This window comes from Chiloscyllium punctatum, chromosome 2 (assembly GCF_047496795.1).
Source record: "Chiloscyllium punctatum isolate Juve2018m chromosome 2, sChiPun1.3, whole genome shotgun sequence".
NCBI lineage: Eukaryota > Metazoa > Chordata > Chondrichthyes > Orectolobiformes > Hemiscylliidae > Chiloscyllium > Chiloscyllium punctatum.
This window is the reverse complement of record NC_092740.1, coordinates 16,371,314-16,394,615: the sequence shown is the minus strand read 5'-3', so window position 1 is coordinate 16,394,615 and position 23,302 is coordinate 16,371,314. Positions and strand designations below refer to the sequence as shown.

Sequence of the window (23,302 nt, the reverse complement as noted above, 5' to 3'; positions counted from 1 at the left end):
TTCTCACTGTCCAGATGAAATAGTCTTTTTGTTTCTCCCATATTGATTTAACATTTTTACAAACCACAGTCAAGTGAGCTCATAACCCTCTCCACTTGTGGGTATCCACCATCTCCTGTATCCAGTTCCACTAGATATTAAGAAATCTATCCCTTTCCTTTTTTTTTACCCATAGCTCCAGTTTTCTCCTGTGAAGCTAGCCGAGCTTCACAGTGACCTGAAAATTCAGGAGAAGGATGAACTGAACTGGAAGAAGTTGAAAGCCGATGGGCTCGATGAGGATGGTGAGAAGGAAGCCAGGCTGCGACGTAACTTCAACGGTAAACTGTTTTCTAAACTCACAAGCAGGGTTAATCCTGACCCAGAAGGGGGGAGAGAGAGAGGGGAAATGAGATACACATGTGTGTGCGTACAAAAGAAAACACATTGATGCATAGGCCTTCTTGACAGCACTGCATCCCAAAGCACTTTAATTAAAGTCATTTTGAAGGAAACCCATCAAGCAATCTGTGCACGGTAAACTCGCACAAACACCAATGAGATGATTGACTCTTGGTGATGTTGATTTAAGGAATAATTATATAATTATACCAGGAAGACTCCCTATTCTTCAAAGTATTGCCAAGGGGTCTTTAATGTTTTTAGGGTTGATATTCAGAATGGGCAGTCTGTCTAACCTTTCCTGATCTTATTTCTACTGTTGTTGGAGTGAGAAGTGACCTAATTGAAGTGGATACGAACCTCAGGTGTCTGACATAGCAAATAGGAGCAGGAGTAAGCAATCATCCCTTCAGCCTGCTCCACCATTTGTTATAATAATGGCTGATCATCCAACTGCTGCTTTCTCCCCCATATCCTTTAATCCCTTTAGCATCCAGTCCTATTTTTTGAAATTTTACAATGCTTTGGTCTTGACTGCTTTCCTTGGTCTTGATAAATTGGAAAGAACTCATTTTGTAGCTGAGTCCAGAGCTATGAGGCTTGATTTTAAAATTAGGTGCTCCCTTTTAGCACCAAGTTGAGAATTTTGTTCTTGAAAGTTGAGAGACTTTGGAACTCGTCCCCAGAAGGCAGGTCAATGAATATTTTTAAGACGGAGATTTTTGTCAGGTAAGGAAGTCAAAGCTACTGGGGATAGGTTGAAATGTGGGATTATAAATGCAAACCAAACAAGATATTGAGTGGCAAAGTAGGCTTGAGGAGCTGGATGGCTTACTTCCAATCTTGGATCATCTGTCCTCATGACAGAGTATGCAGCCTAGATTTTCATGTCCTATTTGAATTAAGGCACCTTTGACAATGCAGCATTTTAATAGTCCTGCGCTGGAGTGCCGGCTAAAACGACTTAACCAGTGAACTTTGCTATTTCTTTTTCCACTTCAGTAATCCTCACAAAGTACAGACTTGATGGAAGGAAAGATACTGAGCCTATGGACACAAATTATCTGAAAGAGTCGATGGACTCTGAGAATGATGTGTTTGATGATCCAAAATTGGAGAAATTGTGGAATAAGGTTAGTGGTTGTCTTTAAGTGGATATCATTTCTAATTCTGTTTCAGCCAACACACATCTGAAAATTAATCAAAGGAATCAAAACAAAAAGAGTAGTTATCACTTCTGTAAAGTAGGTTTGCACACATTTCAGCAAAAGGAATCCAGAATCATCTCTCACTACTTTGACACTTTCAATACTTTGCTAAATGGCTAATTCCTAATTCACTGATTTATTTCAGCTAGACCTGTTTGTGGATTAGATAGAATTCAGGGGAGAAGAGATCAAATATTTGAGCTCTGAAGCAAAGGTCATTGAAACTGTGCCTTTCAATAATGTTAAATCAAACAACTTTACACATACTTGGAAATGGAAGGCCTTCAATCTCAATCTAACGGTTGTGGTCAATTAGTAAAGTTACACCTTTCTGTGAACCTGACCTGTTTACTTCAGAAGCACTGACTTCAGGTGCCCTACGCTGCGGCAGTGTCCTCCAGCCAATCTTTGTGCCCGTACAAAGTTTCAAAATTCAACACAGGCGCAAGCAATTTTGCTAGTAGAATGCTAGGTTGCAGTTTGACCCAACTTTCTGTACTAGTTCAGTTCAGCTTCATAAATCCGACTAATTAGTTTCATAGGAATGTATGTTCAATTGCCTTTTGAGTATGCCTGTGAAATCTGAATTTAGCACTCTTTCTGGCAGAGCGTTTCAGATATTGACCTTCTTTCTCATCAATCTTTGTCTTCCCATCCTCATTCTCTCTCTGTGAGACCAGCACTCCTGTCATTCACCACTCTCCAGTCTTCCCCATGATCACAGACCTTTTTCTTTGTCCCACCCACTTTTTGCTGTAAGTATTAAATCTCTCATTTTTCTTAATTCTGGTGCTAGACAAGTTGAATGTTCTGATTTTTAATTTCTCTGCTCTAATTTTGGTTTGCCAAATATCTTAAATTGTGCCCTCAAGCTAGTTGAAATAATTTTTTCCAAATTGCTATATCAAAACTCCTCATAATATTTGAATATGTCTGTTAGGTTCACCTTCTTTACTGTAAAGCAACCATACAAAGCTACTCCATTCTCTAAGCGTATATGAACACCTTTGTACTTGATATCAGCTGAGAAGTCATCTTTATTCTTCCTAAGGACATGGCGTCCATCCTAACATGTAATGCCCAGAACTTTCCATGCTGCTGTTGTAGAGGCCCAACCAGCAATTCCAATGATTTGTAAATTTATTTAATATCCCTTTTTAACCAGCTGATAAACTTACTCATCTGCCTTCAAGGATTTGTGAATGTGCACCAATGATGCACAGTGACAATATGATGTTGCATGATTGAATTAAAAAAAATACATTGCAACATGTCACCAACATTCCTTAGATTGCATCTTCCAAATGCCTCCTGGAATTGACAGGGGCAGCCGATACATTGGAATGTAGTTTCTCCAAGCCACACACCATCCTAATTTGGCAATATGTTGCCGTTACTACAGTGTCACCATCTCAAAATCCTGGAATTCCCTCCCGAAAAGCATTATGGGTGTCCCTACACAAGAGGGATTACAGCAGTTCAAGAAAGCAGCTCTCAATCACTTTCTTGAGGACATTTAGAGATGGGCAATAAATGCTGACAAGCTTGTGATGCCCCGATCCTGAGAGTGCCTTTTTAAAGAGAAACACTCTGAGGTTCCCTATTGTATACTATCATTCAGATTATACTGCCTTTCTATGTTATTCCATTCAAAGTGCATCATATACCACCTGGTACGTGTATGGAATGAGCTGCCAGAGGATGTGGTGGACGCTGGAACAATTGCAACATTTAAGAGGCATTTGGTTGGGTATATGAATAGGAAGGGTTTGGAGGGATATGGGCTGGGTGCTGGCAGGTGGGACCAGATTGGGTTGGGATGTCTGGTCGGCATGGACGGGTTGGACCGAAGGGTCTGTTTCCATGCTGTACATCTCTATGACTCTATGACCTGTCAACGTTAATTTACATGGAATGAACAGCATAGAAATAAGACTTATTTGGCCCAATTAATACATATCAGTACTTATGCTTCACCTAAATCCCTGCTATCCTTCCCCATCTATGTTTTATCATCATAACTCTTAATTCCATAGAACATAGAACAGTACAGCACAGAACAGGCCCTTCAGCCCATGATGTTGTGCCGACCACTGGTCCTCATGTATGCACCCTCAAATTTCTGTGACCATGTGCATGTCCAGGAGTCTCTTAAATGACCCCAATGACCCTGCCTCCACAACTGCTGCTGGCAACGCATTCCATGCTCTCACAACTCTCTGTGTAAAGAACCCGCCTCTGACATCCCCTCTATACTTTCCTCCAACCAGCTTAAAACTATGACCCCTCATGTTAATCATTCCTGCCCTGGGAAATAGTCTCTGGCTATCGACTCTATCTATGCCCCTCATTATCATGTATACCTCAATTAGGTCCCCTCTTCTCCTCCTTTTCTCCAATGAATAAAGTCCAAGCTCAGTCAACTTCTCCTCATAAGATAAGCCCTCCAGTCCAGGCAGCATCCTGGTAAACCTCCTCTGAACCATCTCCAAAGCATCCACATCTTTCTTATAATAGGGCGACCAGAACTGGACGCAGTCTTCCAAGTGCAGTCTAACCAAAATTTTATAGAGCTGCAACAAGAAACGCAACTCTTAAACTCAATCCCCCTGTTAATGAAAGCCAAAACACCATATGCTTTCTTAACAACCCTGTCCACTTGGGTGGCCATTTTAAGGAATCTATGTACCTACACACCAAGATCCCTCTGTTCCTCCACACTGCCAAGAATCCTATCCTTAATCCTGTACTCAGCTTTCAAATTCGACCTTCCAAAATGCATCATCTCGCATTTATCCAGGTTGAACTCCATTTGCCACCTCTCAGCCCATCTCTGCATCCTGTCAATGTCCCGCTGCACCCTACAACAGCCCTCTGTACTGTCAATGACACCTCCAACCTTTGTGTCATCTGCAAATTTGCTGACCCATCCTTCAATCCCCTCAACCAAGTCATTAATAAAAATTACAAACAATAGAGGCCCAAGGACAGAGCTCTGTGGAACCCCACTCACCACAGACTTCCAGGCAGAATATTTTCCTTCTACTACCACTGTCTTCTGTTGGCCAGCCAATTCTGTATCCAGACAGCTATGTTCCCCTGTATCCCATTCCTCCTGACCTTCTGAATGAGACTACCATGGGGAACCTTATCAAATGCCTTGCTGAAGTCCATATACACCACATCCACAGCTCGACACTCATCAACATTTCTAGTCACATCCTCAAAGAGCTCGATAAGGTTTGTGAGGCATGACCTGCCCCTCACAAAGCCGTGTTGACTGCATTTAATCAAGCCATGCACTTCCAGATGGCCATAAACCCTATCCTTCAGAATCCTTTCTAGCACCTTGCAGACGACAGACGTGAGACTGACTGGTCTGTAATTGCTGGGGATTTCCCTATTTCCTTTCTTAAAGAGAGGAATTACATTTGCCTCTCTCCAGTCCTCAGGTACGACTCCAGTGGAGAGCGAGGATGAAAAGATCTTCGCAAGTGGCGAAGCAATTGCATTTCTCGTTTCCCAAAGCAGCCGAGGACAAACCTGGTCCGGGCCTGGCAACTTGTCAATCTTAATGTTTGACAAAATTTTCAGCACGTCAGCTTCCTCTATCTCCATTCCAGCATGCACACCTGCTCTTCAAAGGTTTCATTCACTACAAAGTTTGTTTCTTTCGTAAAGACAGAAGCAAAAAACTCACTTAGGCCTTCCCCTACCTCCTCAGACTCCACACACAAATTCCCTATGCTATCCCTGATTGGCCCTACTCTTTCTTTGACCATTCTCTTATTCCTCACATAAGTGTAAAATGCCTTTGTGTTCTCCCTAATCCGTTCTGCCAAGCCTTTCTCGTGCCCCCTCCTGGCTCTCCTCAGACCATTTTTAAGCTCCTTCCTTGCCTGCCTTTAATCTTGTAGAGCTGAGCTTGACCCTAGCTTCCTCCACCTTATGTAAGCTACCTTTTTCCTTTTGATGAGAAGCTCCACCGCCCTTGTCATCCAAGATTCCTTTATCTTACCACTTCTTGCCTGTCTCAGAGGGACACATTTATTCATCACATGCATCAACTGTCCCTTAAACAGTCTCCACAGGTCTATAGTGCCTTTACCGTGGGACAATTGCTCCCTATCCATGCTTCCTAATTCATATCTAATCGCATCATAGTTTCCTCTTCCCCAATTAAATATCCTCCCGTTTTGCCTAATCCTCTCCTTCTCCATAGCTATGTAGAATGTGAGGCAGTTGTGGTCACTATCACCAAAATGCTCTCCCACCACAAGATCTGATACCTGCTCCGGCTCGTTTCCAAGCACTAAGTCTAGAATGGCCTCTCCCCTCGTCGGCCTGTCAACATACTGAGTTAGGAAACTCTCCTGAACACGCCTTACAAAAACAGCTCCATTCAAATCTTCTGCTCGAAGGAGGTTCCAATCAATATTGAGAAAGAGTTAAAGTCACCCATTACAACAACCCTACTACGTCCACACTTTTCCAAAATCTGCCGGCCTATGCTTTCTTCCATCTCCCTGCTGCTTTGGGGGGCCTCTAGTAAACCCCTAAAGAGGTGACTGCTCCCTTGCTGTTCCTAATTTAAATAGAATAGAATATCTACAGTGTGGAAACAGGCCCTTTAGCCCACCAAGTCCACACTGACCCCTCTGAAGAGTAAACCCACCCAGACCCATTCCCCAACCCGATTATCCCCTACATTTACCCCTGACTAACCGATCTAAACATCTCTGAACACTATGGGCAATTCACCGTGGCCAATTCACCTAACCTGCACATCTTTGGATTGTGGGAGGAAATCCACACAGACACAGGGAGAATGTGCAAACTCCACACAGACAGACACCCCAGGCTGGAATCAAACCCAGGTCCCTGACTGTTTGACTCTTACCTTTCCCAACTGTACCAGTCTCAGATTGATCTCTTTCCTCACTACTTCCCTGGGTACCACCCCCCCCATCGTACTAGTTTAAATCCTCTCAAGCAGCTGTAGCAAATCTCCCTGCTAGTATATTAGTCCCCTTCCATTTCAGGTGCAATCCATCCTTCATGTACAGGTCTCTTCTACTCCAGAGGAGTTTCAGATCCAAAATGTGAATGCTTCTCCCTTGCACCAGCTTCTTCCCATGCATTCATCTGCTCTATCCTCCTTTTCCTACCCTCACTATCTTGTAGCGCCAGGAGTAATGCAACTATTACTATTCTAGAGGACCTCCTTTTTAAATTCCTGCCTAATTTTCTATATTCTTCCTTCAGAATCTCATCCTTTTTCCTTCCTAGGTCGTTGGTACCAATGTGTACAATGACCTCCTACTGGTCCCTCCCCCCTTTCAGAACATTCTACACCCTCTCAGAGACTTCTTTGATCTTGGCACAAGGCAGGCAACACACTATTCTGATTTTTTACTGCTGGCTGCAGAAACATCTGCCTGTGCCTCTGACTAGAGAGTCCCCTATCACAATCTATCATGAGGAACCTGACATAACTGTCATTACAGTACAGCCTGTCTCTCTATCAGAGACTAAGCTGTTCATGCAACATTCCCCTGACAGTCCATCGGCCCCTAAATTTTCCAAAACAGCATACTCATTTGAAATGGGGATAGCCACAGAAGACTCCTGCACTACCTGCCTACCCCTCTTACCTTTCCTCGAGTTAACCCATCTACCTAACTGTATCTGCGGCATTTCTCCCTTCCTATAACTGCCATCCACCATTTCCCCTAGCTCTTGCGAATTCCTCATTGCCTCTAACTGCCACTCCAACCGATCCATGCGATCTGACAGGATTCACAACACTTGCTGCAGACATAATCATCAGTAAAATGGAAACAGTCCCTAAATTCCCACATCCAACAGGAAGACCATATAACTCTGCGAAAGGCCATTTTTTGTCCTTCACAATCTACTGACCCAGAAAATAGCACTGTCTTATTGGTCTAAAATAACAGTGTTCCAGGCTAACTTAGTACTTATGGTTTATATTTTTAAAATTTAACCAAGAGATAGATTTCAATAAAACATATAATCAACAAAGAACCCATTGTACTCACGACTGTAGACTTACAGCAAGGTTAAAAACTATGCACTTATCTGTTCCTGTGCTGTGAGCTCACCCACACAGGTTCCTCCAATGTCAGCTGTGAATTTCATTGTTTTAATTTTTCCAGGCTGCACTCCGTTGTCCAGAGATACATTAACTCAAATCGGAAAGGCAGTAACTGTGCAGATTCACTGCCGTGTCAGTTAGCAGTGTAGGTTTCTTCCTCTTTCTCCCTTACTGACCACGTGCTTGCTGCCTTTTGTCTGTCTTTCTCAATTTTTAAAAAGTGCCGTTGTTTTGACTTTTTTCCCCCAAGATTTCAGAACAATGCAACAGCATACAAAATAGAAATTGCTGCTCCTGGAATTCAAGGAAATCATCTCCATATATGAAATAATATTTTTAGCATCTTTCACAAACTTAAATTTGTCTCACACAGTTTTACATTCACTGAAGTACTACTAAAGCATAGAAATATAGTCACTGTGTAGTAGTCAATTTGCAAACTGCAAGCTCCCACAAAACTGCAATTTAATGATCAGATAATATGTTTCAGTAACTTTGATTGGAGGATAAATTTTGTCTAGAACACCAGGAATAACTCTCCCACTCTTCTTAAACTCTAGTGCCTTGAGATTTTTGACATTCATCAGACTACTGACTGGACCTCAGCCTAATATCTGTTCCTTGTTTCTCTGTTTCTATGTTTTTACATCACAGCCAATATTAATGCATTTAACAATTCAAATTGTTCCTTAAATCAATGACAGATCTGCAAAAAGTATATGGGGCAAAGTTATTGCTGATAACACCACAGACAGAATCATGTTTTGGATGTAGGTTTGCTCGCTGAGCTGGAAGGTTCATTTCCACCCATATTGACTCGGTAGGCAGATCTTTTTTAGATTAGATTACTTACACTGTGGAAACAGGACCTTCGGCCCAACAAGTCCACACCGACCCGCCGAAGCGCAACCCACCCATACCTCTACATTTACCTAACACTACGAGCAATTTAGCATGGGCAATGCACCTGACCTACACATCTTTGGTGCTGTGGGAGGAAACCGGAGCACCCAGAGGAAACCCACGCAGACACGGGGAGAATGTGTGGAGTTTGCACAGTCAGTCGCCTGAGTCGGGAATTTAACCCGGGTCTCTGGCGCTGTGAGGCAGCAGTGCTAGCCACCGTGCCGCCCACAACAATGGAAGCTTCTGTAGCTGTGATACTCTCTCTGATTAGTAGTGCTTCTCCCCCTCCTCTTTTTTTCCCCCCTCCCTATTCTTTTTAAATGCTCTAAACCCTGGAACATCCAGCAACCATTCCTCCCCCTGAGAAACCCATGTCTCTGATGGCCACAACATCATAGCACCAGGTACTGATCCATGCTGTAAGTTCATCACTTATTCCTGATACTCCTTGCGTTAAAGCCAGCACACTTTAACTGATACCAATATACATATCCAGTATCCCTTTAAATACATTTATACTATTTGTCTCAACTTGCACTATAGTCTCAACTTTGACATTTTCACCACATTTTGGGTAGAAAAATTTCTTCTGCATTCTGATTTCTTTGTGGGTGTTTCTATTGAAGGCACCTTTCTGCTCTTCCACGGAAGTGCAAATGCAGCCTTGTCTGTTTTCAAAATCTTTCATAATTCTAAAGATCTCTGTTATGTTATCCCTTAGCCATCTGTTTTCAACAGCATCTTTTCAATCTCTCTAATGGTCAAGCACTATTTTTATAACTGAAACAGTATAGCATGATGTGGCAAGAAGGGATGTTAATTCTTCTGTAAACCAACTTGGAGTAACAGATGGGGATGGTTTTCCACCAACTTGTAATTAAAATTACAATAGTCTCTCGTGAATGTGGAAGTTTTGAAGATAAGTTCCACAGCACAAGTATCATGTTGTCCATAATTTTAACCAAGAATTTGCTTCTTGTTAGGCAACAACCTCTGGAAAATTTAGTGATGATGAAGTTCGAAAACTGCGCCGAGAGTTCCAACATCACCAGGATAAAATTCAGGAGTACCACATCCTGAGAGAGACCGTCAGCAGGAATGAAGGTATTGTCATTAAAAATATCATCTGAATTACTTCAGATAAAACAATTATAGAAGAATAATTATTCTCTTTTTTTTTTCTAGATTGCTTCTCAGTTACTTTTGACTCCTAGTTAATTTTGTTAATTGAAATGTGATATTTGGTCATTCTTTGCAAATTGTATTCACTTGGAAGGAAAACACAGCTGTCTTTAAAATTTAGATCAGGAATTTCAGTTAGTCTCTAATTATTCCTACTTTCTAGTTGTGATTGCCTGAGCAGGTCATAAGGAAATTTCAGGTGTGTTTTCCCTCTTTATTGATCCTGGATTTTCTATGTTTTTTTGCTTCTTCAACAAACTGTTCAGGTCCCCTTTTTGCCCTCCTGATGTCCTTCTCAAGTACTACTCTTGCAGCACTTATACTCCTTTAGGGATTCATAGTCGTACAGCATGGAAACAGACTCTTCAGTCCAACCAATCCATGCCGACCATAATCCCAAACTAAACTAGTCCCTCCTGTCTGCACTTGGCCTACATCCCACCAATATTTCTTTTTCATGTGCCTATCTAATTGTCTTTAAAACATTGTAAGTGTACCCGCATCCACTACTTCCTCTGGAAGTTCATTCCACATATGAACCACTTTGTGCTTTTTTAAAAAAAAGTTGCACCTCATGTCTTTTAAATCTTTTTCCTCTCACCTTAAAAATATGCCCCCTAGTCTTGAAATGCCCCACCTCTGCTCACCTTACTTATACCCCTCATGATTTTATAAGCCTCTATAAGGTCAGTCCTCAATCTCCTATGCCTCTCAATCAATTCACTTGATCCCAGCTGTCTCCTTTTCCTTGACCAGAGTCTCAATTTTTCTAGTCATGATTTGGAGATGCCGGTCTTGGACTGGGGTGTACAAAGTTAAAAATCACACAACACCAGGTTATAGTCCAACGGGTTTAATTGGAAGCGCACTAGCTTTCGGAGCGTTGCTCCTTCACAGGTGGTAGTGGAGGGCTCGATCGTAACACACAGAATTTGTAGCAAAAATTTAGTGTGATGTAACTAAAATTATACATTGAAAAATTGATTGTCTGTTAAGTCTTTCATTTGTTTGAATAGCATGATAGTTTCATTTCTTTCATGTGTAAATCGCAAAACCTCTTTTTAAAATGTTGCATTCTCAGGTTAGCTGTTAACAATGGTGATAGCTAGACAATATGTTACATACACTGTAAATGTTTGCTATAAATACTTTTAGGATTGAGCCCTCCACTACCACCTGATGAAGGAGCGATGCTCCAAAAGCTGGTGTACTTCCAATTAAACCTGTTGGACTATTACCTAACATTGTGTGATTTTTAACTCAATTTTTCTAGTCATCCAGGATTATCTACACCTACCAGCCTTGCCCTTCGCACAAACAAGAATGTACTATCTCTGAACTTTATTATCTCATTTTTGAAGATCTCCCACATCCCAACCATTCCTTTACCTGTGAACAGCTCCCCCAATTAACTTTCGTAAGTTCCTGCCTAAAACTGTCAAAATTGGCCTAACTCTAACTTACAACTTTAAGTTTCAGATCAATTCTAAAACAATTAGAATTATGATCACTTGTCCCAAAGTGCTCCCCCATTGGTACCTCAGTCATTTGTCCTGCCTTATTTCCCAAGAGAAGGTTAAGTTTTGTTCCTTCTCCAGTAGGTACATCCACATATTGGATAAGAGAATTTTCCTGTACATACTTGAATTCCCCTCCATCCAAGGCTTAACACTATGGCAGTCCCAGTCTGTTAAGGGCTTGGTGGTGTAGTGGACAATGAAGACCCTTATCTCACGGGCATGGATTAGATGGGCCAATGAGTGCCAGATGGAGTTTAATTTAGATAAATCTAAGATGTTGCATTTTTGGTAAGGCAAAACAGGGCAGGATTTATGCAGTTAATATTAGGGCCCTGGGGAGTGTTGCTGAACAAAGAGACCTAGGGGTGTAGGTGCATAATCCCTTGAAAGTGGAGTCGCAGATAGATAGATAGATAATGTGGTGAAGGAACGTGTTTGAGACGCTTGCCTTCATCGGTCAGTGCATTGAGTATAGGAGTTGGGACATCATTTTGTGGCAGTACATGACATTAGTGAGGCCACTTTCAGAATATTGAGTTCAATTCTGATCTCCCAGCTATAGGAAAGATGTTAAATTTGAGAGAAAAGACTTACAAGGGTATTGCCAGGATTGGAGGGTTTGAGCAAAAGGAGAGGCTGAATAGGCTGTGGCTTTTTTCTCCAGAGCATCAGAGGCTCAAGGGTGACCTAACAGAGGTTTATAAAATCACGAGGGGCATGAATAGGGAGGATAACCAAGGTCTTTTCCCAGGGTAGGGGAGTCTAAAATTAGAGGGCATAAGTTTAAGGTGAGAAGGAAAAAATTTAAAACGGACCTGAGGGACAACTTTTTCATGCAGAGGATGATGCAAGTCTGGAACAAGTTGTCAGAGGAGGTGGTGGAGGTACAATTACAGTATTTAAAAGGGATCTGGGTGGATACAAAAATAGGAAGGGTTTAGAGGAATATGGGCCAAATGCTGGAAAATGGGACTAGCTCAGTTTAAGATATTTGGCTGTCGAAGAGAAGTTGGATTGAAGGGTCTATTTCCATGCTGTATAACTGACTCTGTGCTGCAGGGGAGGAATTTAGGGACAAAACAGAATGTCACATGGACCAATACAGGTAAATGAAGAAGTGTCAGCTTCTTACAGGAAAATCATGATAAGCTAACTTGCTGGAGTTGTTCAAAAGATAAGAGGCAGTGATGTTGATATGTTATGCATGGTTTTCTATAAGGTGTTTAATAGTGTTGCACAACAAACATGAGCAAAGTCAGAGCTCATGGAATAAAAGAGACAGAGTGAAAAATTGGCTGTGACAGCAAATGAGTAATGGTTAATAGACTTTAGTGGATTGGGGAAGGATTGCAGTGGGGTGTCCTCGGATTCAGTGTTGTGACCTTTGCTTTTCCAGATCATAATTAATGATCTAGACCTTGGTGTGAAAGGCACAATTTTCCAAATTTGCAGGTGATGCAAAATTTGGGAACATTGTAAACTGTGAGGAACATGGTGCAGAACTTCACAAAGGAAGAGACAAGATGGAAGACAGAAAATTCAGTGCAGAGGTGTTCCATTTTAGTATGAGAAACTATAGAAAGTGTAGAATTCTAGAGGTGAGGGGGTCTTGAGTGTGTATATACATGGTTAAATCAAGCTAGCAGGTCAAGGCATCAGTTAATAACAGATACAGCAATTAAGGCTTTTAGTAGGGGTGTGGAGGACCAGAGCAAGAAAGTTTTGTTGAACCCGTATAAGACAGTAGTTTGACCTCCACTAGAATATTTCATCTAGTTCTAGGCTTTGCACTTGGCAGGGATGTGAAAGTTTTGGGGAGAGTGCAGAGGAGATTTGCAAGGATGATTCCATGAGCAAGGGATTTTAGTTATGAAGGTAGATTGCAGAAGTTGAGACTGTTTCTTGGGGAAGAGAAGGTCAAGGAAAAACTTGAGACATAACTGAGGAAATGTTCACTCATGAGGTTGAGAATGAGAAGGCCAAGATTTAAAGTAATGAGTAAAAGAATCAGACGTAATGTTGCTGAAAATGAGTTTCATCGTGAGGGTTAGCATCTGGACAGCATTGCCTGAAGGTAAGATTGAATCATTCAAGAGGGAATTATTTTGTTAATGTTATCTGAAAAGGAATAGTGTGCAAGATTACAAGGGGGAAGGCAAGCAAATAGCATTATGTGAGATGCTCACTTGGAGAGCTGGTGGAGATGCAGTGGGCCAGTGCATTATCTCAATTTTGTTTCTGAAAGAGGCATACCTAGTTACAGTTTTCCAGCCAGCTTGTGTATGGGACTGACTTGATATCAGTTGGCCTATTCCTGCCCACCAGTTTTTAATATTTTTATACCTTTGTTATAATGTGAGATTTGAAATCCTAAGATTGAAGGAACAAATGTTCAGGAGGTATGACAAAAATCTTAAATTATGCTGCAGGTTCAGGGTTTCTTTGTTAGCGAGTCTCCAACAGCAGACATAAGCTCTCTAGCAAATATCAGAAACTAAACATTCCTGAAAGGTTTGAGGAATATGGTTGAATCTATAACCAGAAAATGTGTTGAAATCAAGTAGCACCATTTTTCAGAGGGATTTGGGTAAAGACTCAAACCAAAACATTAGTCAGGGTTGAGAAAGGTTAGAAGATGGCAATTATGCATTCAGTTCTGATAGAGACTTGGTGCATCCATATTTACAAAGGCTGCATGGGGTTCTGTGCCTAACTATTAATCTCCTATATGCTGACAGATGTGTTTTGTTTAAAAACAAATTCTTTGTTTTTGGCAGACATTTATCAGAATGTAATCAGCCCTTCGGAAGCCCATGTGAAAGAGGATTTGCTACACACCAAGCATGCTGAGCTGAAGGATAAGCACCGTAATGTTCAAGCAAGCTTCGAGCGTTTGCGCAAACTCATTCACCACGGTTATGATGAAGACAGTGGTAAGGCTGTCTTCTTTGCTTGATAGCATTTTTTATGGGAGTTTTTAGGGGTACTCATTCCTTTTATGATTTGGAGACTCCAGTGTTGGAGTGGGGTATACAAAGTTAAAAATCACACAACACCAGGTTATAATCCAACAGATTTATTTGGAAGCACTACTTTCAGAGAGCTGCTCCATCAGGTGGTTGTGGAGAATAAGATTGTAAGACACAGAATTTATAGCAAAAGGTTTACAGTATAATGTAACTGAAATTATATGTTGAAAAAGACCTGATTGTTTGTTAAATCTCTCATCTTTTAGAATGACCATGTTGGTATCAGTTTTTTCATATGTAAATCGCAAAACGTTTTTTTAGGTTACATTCTCAAGTGCACTTTAACAATTGGTGTCATGTCGACCCAGATAAGGTATTGAAGGTGTTAACTCCCTGTGACGCTGTCTGTGCCACAATGGTCGGGCTGATTCTAATCTAAAAAACAGATTTTCAAAATCTAACATGGATTCATGCAGTTTTTGAGCAAAGTAAAATGTAATTCTGCAAGTACAACTTCACCCCTCAAGCTTATATGTGTGTGTGTGGGGGGGAGGGGGGGGGGGGAGGGGGGGGGGAGGGGTTGAGGGGGGGTTGCTGGATGGGGGGCAGGTTATGAGTGTCTGAGAGAGGGTGTGTGTATGTGTTTGTGTATAAGTGCAGTGGGGTCACCTGTAGTGTGACATGAACCCATGGTCCCAGTTGAGGCCATCCCCATGGGTACCAAATTTGGCTATCAGCCTCTACTATCGACTGGAACCTCCCTAAGTGCAGATGGTTTGGTTGGAGCCGTTTTTGTCAGGTGTGTTCAGGAGGGTTTCCTTACTCAGTATGTAGACAGACCGATGAGGGGAGAGGCCATTTTGGATTTGGTGCTCAGCAATGAGCCAGGTCAGGTGTCAGATCTCACAGTGGGAGAAAACTTTGGTGACAGTGATCACAACTGCCCCACGTTTACCATAGCCTTGGAGAGAGGAAGGAGCAGTTACCGAGGGAAGATATTTAGTTGGGAAAAAGGAAATTATGACGCTATCAGACAGGAGTTGGGAAATACAGACTGGGAGCAATTGTTCCACAGAAAGGGGCACAGTAGACATATGGAGACTATTTAAGGAGCAGTTGTTGCGAGTGATGCACAAATTTGTTCCTCTGAGACAGGTAAGAAGGGGTAAGATTAAGGAACCTTGGATGACGAGAATAGAGGAGCTTCTTGTCAAAAGGAAAAAGACAGTTTACATACGGTGGAGGAAGCAAGGATCTAGCATAGTTTTAGAGGATTACAGGCTTGCTAGAAAGGAGCTCAGAAATGGACTGAGAAAAGCCAGGAGGGGGCACGAAAATACTTGGCACGAAGGATTAGGGAGAACCCAAAGGCATGTTACTCATACGTGAGGAATAAGAGAATGATCAGAGAGAAAGTAGGGCTGTTCATGGATATCATAGGGAACTTGTGTGTGGAGTCTGAGCAGATAGGGGAAACCTTAAATGTTTTTTTGTTTGGGTTTTCACTAAAGAAAGGGACCTTGTTGTGAATGAGAACTTAGAGGAGCTGGGATACAGGCTTGACCAGGTCAAGATCGATGAAGTTGATGTGCTGGAAGTTTTGGTAAACATTAAGATTGATAAGTCCCCAGGGCCAGACCAGATTTATCCTAGGCTGCTCCGGGAAGCGAGAAAGGAGGTTGCTAAGCCGCTGGCAAAGATCTTTGCTTCCTTACTCCCCATGGGAGTTGTGCCAGAGGATTGGAAGGAGGCAAATGTTGTTCCTCTTTTCAAGAAGGGCATAGGGAAATTCCTGGCATTACAGACCTGTTAGTCTTGCGTTTTAGAAAGAATTCTGAGGGATAGAATTAATGACTATATGGCAAAGCATAGCTTGATTAAAGGCAGTCAGCATGGCTTTGAGAGGGGCAGGTCATGCCTCACAACTCTTATCGAGTTCTTTGAGGAGGTGACAAGACTAGCAGTGAATGTGTTGCATATGGACTTCAGCAAGGCATTTGATAGGATTCCCCATGGTAAGCTCATTCATAAAGTCAGGAAGTATGGGATACAGGGAGATTTAGCTCCCTGGATTCAGAATTGGTTGGCTGACAGAAGGCAGAGAGTGGTTGTAGATGGAAACTATTCTGCCTGGAGGTCAGTGTTGAGTGGGGTCCCGCAGGGCTCTGTTCTTGGGCCTCTGCTCTTTGTAGTTTTTATAAATGACTTTGATGAGGAGGTTGAGGGGTGGGTTAGTCAAATTGCAGATGACAAAGGTTGAAGGTGCCATTGATAGTATTGACGGCTATTGCAGGCTGCAGGATGACATAGACAGGATGCAGAGCTGGGCTGAGAAATGGCAGATGGAGTTCAACCTGGATAAATGCGAAGTGATGCATTTTGGAAGGTCGAACTCGAATGTTGGATATAGGATTAAAGACAGGATTCTTGGCAGTGTGGAGGAACAGAGGGATCTGGGTGTGCAAGTACGTAGATCCCTCAAAGTTGCCACTCAGGTGGAAAGGGTTGTTAAGAAAGCAAATGGTGTTTTGGCTTTCATTCACAGGGGGGTGGAGTTTAAGAGCTGTGAGGTTTTGCTACAGCTCTACAAGTCCCTGTTGAGACCACACTTGGAATATTGTGTCCAGTTCTAGTCGCCCTACTATAGGAAAGATACCAAGGCTTTGGAGAGGGTGCAAAGAAGGTTTACCAGGATGCTGCCTGGACTGGAGAGCTTGCCTTAGGAAGAAAGGTTGAATAAGCTCGGACTTTTCTCTCTGGAGAGGAGGAGGAAGAGACGTGACCTGATCGAGGTATACAAGATAATGAGAGGAATGGGTAGATTCAATAGCCAGAGACTTTTCCCCAGGGCAGGATTGACTGGTACGAGGGATCACAGTTTTAAGATATTAGGAGAAAGGTATAGAAGAAGGTTCTGACGCAGAGAGTTCTGAATGCATGGAATGCATTGCCACTGGTGGTGGTGGAAGCAGAGCCATTAGGGACATTTGAGCAACTGCTGGACATGCACATGGAGTTGAGGGGTGTGTAGATTCAGTTAGGATTAACCCTCGGCACAACATCGTGGGCCAAAGGGCCTGTTCTGTGCTGTACGTTCTATATTCTATGTTCTTCAATGCACTTGGCCACTTTTCGTTGTTTAAATGTGTTGCTGGAAAAGCGCAGCAGGTCAGGCAGCATCAAAGGAGCAGGAGAAGCGGGTCCGGGACATTGGACCTCGGACCCTTCGGGTGACCGTCCTCCAAGGTGGACTTCGGGACAGGCAGCAACGAAAAGTGGTCGAGCAGAGGCTGATAGCCAAGGTTGGAACCCACAGGGATGGCCTCAACTGGGACCTTGGGTTCATGTCACACAACAGGTAACCCCATTACACTATACACACACAGACAGACGAACACATGCGCACACCCATGTACGTACATACATTTTTCTTTCTCTCTCCCTCCCCGTCTCTCTCTCTCTCTCTCTCCCTCCCCGTCTCTCTCTCTCTCTCTCCCTCCCCGTCTCTCTCTCTCTCCTCTCTCTCTCTCTCTCTCTCTCTCTCTCTCTCTCTCTCTCTCTCTCTCTCTCTCCCCCCCCTCCCCGTCTCTCTCTCTCTCTCCCCCTCCCCCGTCTCTCTCTCTCTCTCTCTCTCTCTCTCTCTCTCTCTCTCTCTCTCCCCCTCCCCGTCTCTCTCTCTCTCTCTCCCCCTCCCCGTCTCTCTCTCTCTCTCTCTCCCCCTCCCCGTCTCTCTCTCTCTCTCCCTCCCCGTCTCTCTCTCTCTCTCCCTCCCCGTCTCTCTCTCTCTCTCTCCCTCCCCGTCTCTCTCTCTCTCTCTCCCTCCCCGTCTCTCTCTCTCTCTCCCTCCACGTCTCTCTCTCTCTCCCTCCCTCCCCCGTCTCTCTCTCTCTCTCTCTCTCCCTCCCCGTCTCTCTCTCTCTCTCTCTCCCTCCCCGTCTCTCTCTCTCTCTCTCTCTCTCCCCGTCTCTCTCTCTCTCTCTCCCTCCCCGTCTCCTCTCTCTCTCTCTCTCCCTCCCCGTCTCTCTCTCTCTCTCTCCCTCCCCGTCTCTCTCTCTCTCTCTCCCTCCCCGTCTCTCTCTCTCTCTCTCCCTCCCCGTCTCTCTCTCTCTCTCTCTCCCTCCCCGTCTCTCTCACAGACTTAAAACACCTTTACACTCCCACTCTCACACATACATATACCCTCTCACCGACACGCATACCTCCACACACACCCACATGTACACACAAGCATATAAGTTTGTGGGCAGAATTACATTTTACTTTGCTCAAAAACTGCATGAATCCATGTAAGATTTTGAAAGTCAATTTTTTAGATTAGAATCAGTCTGACCATTGTGGCACAGCCAGCCTTGCCTTCAGTAGCTTATCTGGGCCGACATGACACCAATTGTTAAAGTGCATTTGAGAATGTAACTTAAAAAAAGTTCTGTGATTTACATACGAAAGAACTGATACCAACATGATCCATTCTAAAAGATGAGAGACTTAACGAACAACCGGGTCTTTTTCAATATATAATTTCAGTTACATCACACAGTAAAATTTTGCTATAAATTCTGTGTCTTACAGTCTTGTACTCTACAATCACCTGAGGAAAGGGCAGCTCTCCGAAAGCTAATGCTTCCAAATAAACCTGTTGGATTATTACCTGGTGTTGTGATTTTTAACTTCATTCCTTTTAGGTTGACCCATGTGGGTCTCGGTTGGAAAAAAAACCTAAAGCTCTAAGTAAAAGAAAAGTTGCTTGCCTTTATAGAGCTTCTGCATCCATTGAATCCATCAGGGAATCAAGGGAGTTTTGCATCAAGCAAGAAAGTGGAAACATGTTCTTGTTAAGTGAATAGGTTTGAGCTGTCATAGCCCATTCCTGCTCCCATTTCTTTTATTCAGTAGGTAGACATGCAAGAACATAAGAAATAGGAACAGGAATAGACTTCATTGCCTGTTGAGCAACTTTGTCCAATTACAGCTGATCGTGGGCTTCAGTTACCCATATCCCTTGATTTCCCAAGAGACTGAAAACCTATCTGTCCCAGCCTTGAATATATTCTACAATGGACATCCACAATCTTTTGCGTGAAGTAATTTTTCATCTCTGTCCTTGCCCTGATACTGTGCTCCAGTGTTTTAGGTTTGCTAATCAGAAGAATTCAATCCCCCAGGAACATGCTCTATAGCTACTCCAGATAATAATATTTCCAGGCATACAGCCAGAAATACATATTGGAACCTGTCTGAAGTCCCAACAAACTGATTTTGTAAGAATGACACAACACCAGGTTATAGTTTAACAAGTTTATTTGAAAGTACAAGCTTCTGGAGCGCTGCTCCTTCATCAGTGGTAGAGGATCATAGGGCACAGAATTTATAATAAAAGATCAAAGCGTCATACAACTGATGTGATGTATTGAACAAGCCAAAATTACTGTTAAGTCTGTAATCACTCTAGTTTGTTCAATACATCACGTCATTGTATGATACTGATTTTTTACTATAAATTCTGTGCCCTATGATTCTGCCCCATTAGCTACCTGACGAAGCAGCAGCGCTCTAAAAGCTTGTTCTTTCAAATAAACCTGCTGGACTGTAACCTGATGCTGTGCGATTTTTAACTTTGTCCACCCCAGTCCAACACTGGCACCTTCACATTATTTGTAGGAATTGCCCACAAAGTTTGAAAGAAGCTGGTTACTTTCCTGCTCTGCAGGACTCTCCCCAAAATGTCTCTGATTCAGCTAGAGTAGTTAGACAGAAAGGTTTAAATGAAAAATCCAGATATTTAACTCCTTAAAAACTATACTATTGGCTCCCTTCCCTGACAACATTGTCCAATGGAAGACCAGTCCATGTTTCTAAAATACTGGCCCAGAAGACCCAGCCAGTGACTGTCACCCTTAAGAAATGTTTTGTCAAAATGTTTTCTACATTGGGTTTCTGCTTGTTTCAGTGAAATTGTCCATTTTTCCCTCTCTTGTCCATTAGATTTTTCTGAGCCGAGAGTGCTTGAATTGTGGGATATGGCAAAGCGATCAAACTTCACAGATGATGAGCTGGATTCCATTAAGGTAAGCTGCAGGGTTGGGCAGTTAATGATTGACTACTTTAACACTTACACTTCTCCCTCCCACCATCTAGGAAACAAACTGGAGGGAAGACTCTCTGAAAGGCCCTCTCATATTACTTTGTTTACAGGTGGTAGGATTTAGAACACATTCTCAGTTCGATTCACCCATCTGTGCTCGCTGGTAATCATTAGCGTTGTTTTAAAATAATAGTCCTGATTTTCAAACTGCTTTATGGTCTTGTTGTCCACCATCCCTAATTTCCTGCAAATCTACAACCTTCCTAGTACTCTGCTCTCCCAATTTTGACCTCCTTGGAATCAGTCATTTTTATTATGCCTTAAGTTGCCTAGACCATATGTTCTGAAGTTTCTCCATTTCCCCCTTTCACTCTCTAATATCCTCCTTTAAAATAAATCTCTGTCCAAGTTTTTGGTTATCTGTCTTAATAGTTCATTATGTGACTCAGTGGCAAAACATTTTACTAATAGCTCTCTGCGTGAAGTGTCTGAGAATATTTTATTCCATTAAAGTCATTTTTATAACAACACATAGTGTAAATCTTGATGTGTCAGCCCTGCATTACAAAGAGCTTGGAGTCCATTCGTCCTCCTGGACTGTTTTGAATCAAATAAGACATTCTTCATTCCAGTTTCCTACACAAATTAACACTCTATCTATTCACTCAGTCCCCCCCCAACCCATATCATCAGCGTATATAACACCTTTTCCAAGCTGCTATCAGTTCTGAACAAGGATCACTGGACTTGAAGCATTAATTCTGTTTCTCTTGTCGCGGCTACTACCAGAACTAGAGTTTCTAAGACAATTTCTGTTTTGTTTTTTGTTTATTTCAGATTTCCAGCACCTACTGTTCTTTGTTTTGTGAAGTAAGTGGGCTGCTACTTAGGTTCAAGATGAGAATTTTTTTTAACTTAGAATATTGTGAAACTTTGAAATTCTCTACCACAGAGGGCTGTGGAAGCTCAGTCTTTAGCTATGCTTAAGGAGAGATTGATAGATTTCTGATTTCTGATTAGGGACATGAGGTGAACAGGTAAAAAGTGTTTATCAGTCATCATTATATTGAATGGCATGGGAGATTCAATGGAGTAGATGGCATATTCCTGATTTTGTGTTTTGCTACGTCGGTGGTGGTCAGATCTTTTTATAAGCAAGAACCAAGCCATTTGGACAGATTTCTGTCTCATCTGTATTTTGTGTAGATGAGCCCCTTCATATCAGACAACTGTGTGTGTGTTTTTAAACAAAAGCACCCAATGCCTTTCAAAGGATTTATATTCCAGTGTCCCTTTGAGCAAAGCAATTTCTCCCAGGACATAATCATGCACACTGTCCACTTTCAGCATAGCTTTTAGTTCATAGTCACTGAGTGGCATCGCCTGTTACCTTCCTCTGATCTCATAAGTTCATACGATATAGGAGCAGAATTAGGCCATTGAGCCTGCTCGGCCATTTGATCATGGCTGATACGCTCCTCACCCCATTTTCCTGCTTTCTGTCCATATCCCTTCAACCCATTACCAATTAAAACTCTGTATAACTTCTCTGCAAATTTACTCACTGACCCAGCATCCACTGCACTTCGGGGTAGCAAATTCCACAGATTCACAACCCTTTGGGAGAAGTAGTTTCACCCCAACCCTGTATTAAATTGTCCTAAGACTGACCTTTCATCCTAGAAAGTATCCACTTCATCTCTACTTTTTGATTAGATCACTTAGTGTGGAAACAGGCCCTTCGGCCCAACAAGTCCATACCGACCCTCCGAAGCGCAACCCACCCTTCCCCTACATTTGCCCCACACTGCGGCCAATTTAGGATGGCCAGTTCACCTGACCTGCACATCTTTGGACTGTGGGAGGAAACCGGAGCACCCGGAGGAAACCCACGCAGACACGGGGAGAATGTGCAAACTCCACACAGTCGCCTGAGTCGGGAATTGAACCTGGGTCTCTAGCACTGTGAGGCAGCAGTGCTAGCCACTGTGCCACCATGCCGCCCATCCACACCTTTTATCATCCTGAATACTTGAATTTGATCTCCCCTCATTCTTCTAAATGCCAGAGAATATAGGCCTCAACTGTTCAATCTGTCTTCATATGACAAGCCCCTCATCTCTGGGATCAATTTAGTGAACCTCTTCTGAACTGCCTCCAGCGCCACTACATCTTGCCTCAAATAAGGGGACCACAACTGTGCATAATACTCCAGGTGCAGTCTCGCCAATACCTTGTATAGTTGCAACAAAACATCTTTACCTTTATATTGTATTCCTTTAGCTATAAAAGCCAAAATTCCTTTCACTTTCTTTGTAATCTTCTGTGCCTGCATGCTAGTTCTCTGTTGAAAAGTGTGGCACTGAGAAAGCACAGCAAGTCAGGCAGCATCCGAGGAGCAGGGGAGTTGAAATTTTGGGCATATGCCCTTCATCAGGAATGTTGGAAGGGGGAAAGGGGCTGAAAGATAAATAAGAGGGTGGGGGATGGTATTTGGGAAGGTGATGAATAGATGCAGGTGGGGTGTGAGGTGCTAGGTTGGAGGGGAGTGGATAGCTGGTAAGGAAGCTGGATAGGTAGGACAGTTCAAGAGGGCAGTGCTGAGTTGGAGGGTTGGATCTGGGATGAGGTGGAGGAAGGGCGATGAGGAAACTGGTGAAATCGATGTTGATGCTGTGTGGTTGGAGGGCCCCAAGGTGGTAGATGTGACGTTCTTCCTCCACTCGCTGGGTCGCTTGTATTTGGTGGTGGAGGAGACCCAAGATTTGCATGTCCTTGGCAGTGTGGGAGCCCTCAAACTCAGCACCACCCACTTGACCTGTCCAACTGTCCATCTTCCTTTCCACCTATTCGCTCCACCCCCACCCTCCTCTCATTTATCTCTCCACCCTGCAGGCACTCTGCCTCTTTTCCTGATGAAGGGCTTTTGCCCGAAA

The 23,302-nt window shown here is 42.9% G+C and overlaps 1 protein-coding gene across 1 annotated transcript in view; it reads left to right on the top strand.

Moving 5' to 3' along the window:
- Positions 1-23,302, top strand: part of lrpap1 (low density lipoprotein receptor-related protein associated protein 1) — a 34,344-nt gene that overhangs the window by 8,279 nt on the left and 2,763 nt on the right. Inside the window, exons 2-6 of the mRNA XM_072594369.1 lie at positions 176-320; positions 1,384-1,514; positions 9,597-9,717; positions 14,093-14,248; positions 20,267-20,349. Of these exons, the coding sequence (XP_072450470.1) occupies positions 176-320; positions 1,384-1,514; positions 9,597-9,717; positions 14,093-14,248; positions 20,267-20,349 (636 nt within the window). The remainder of the gene's footprint in view (positions 1-175; positions 321-1,383; positions 1,515-9,596; positions 9,718-14,092; positions 14,249-20,266; positions 20,350-23,302) is intronic.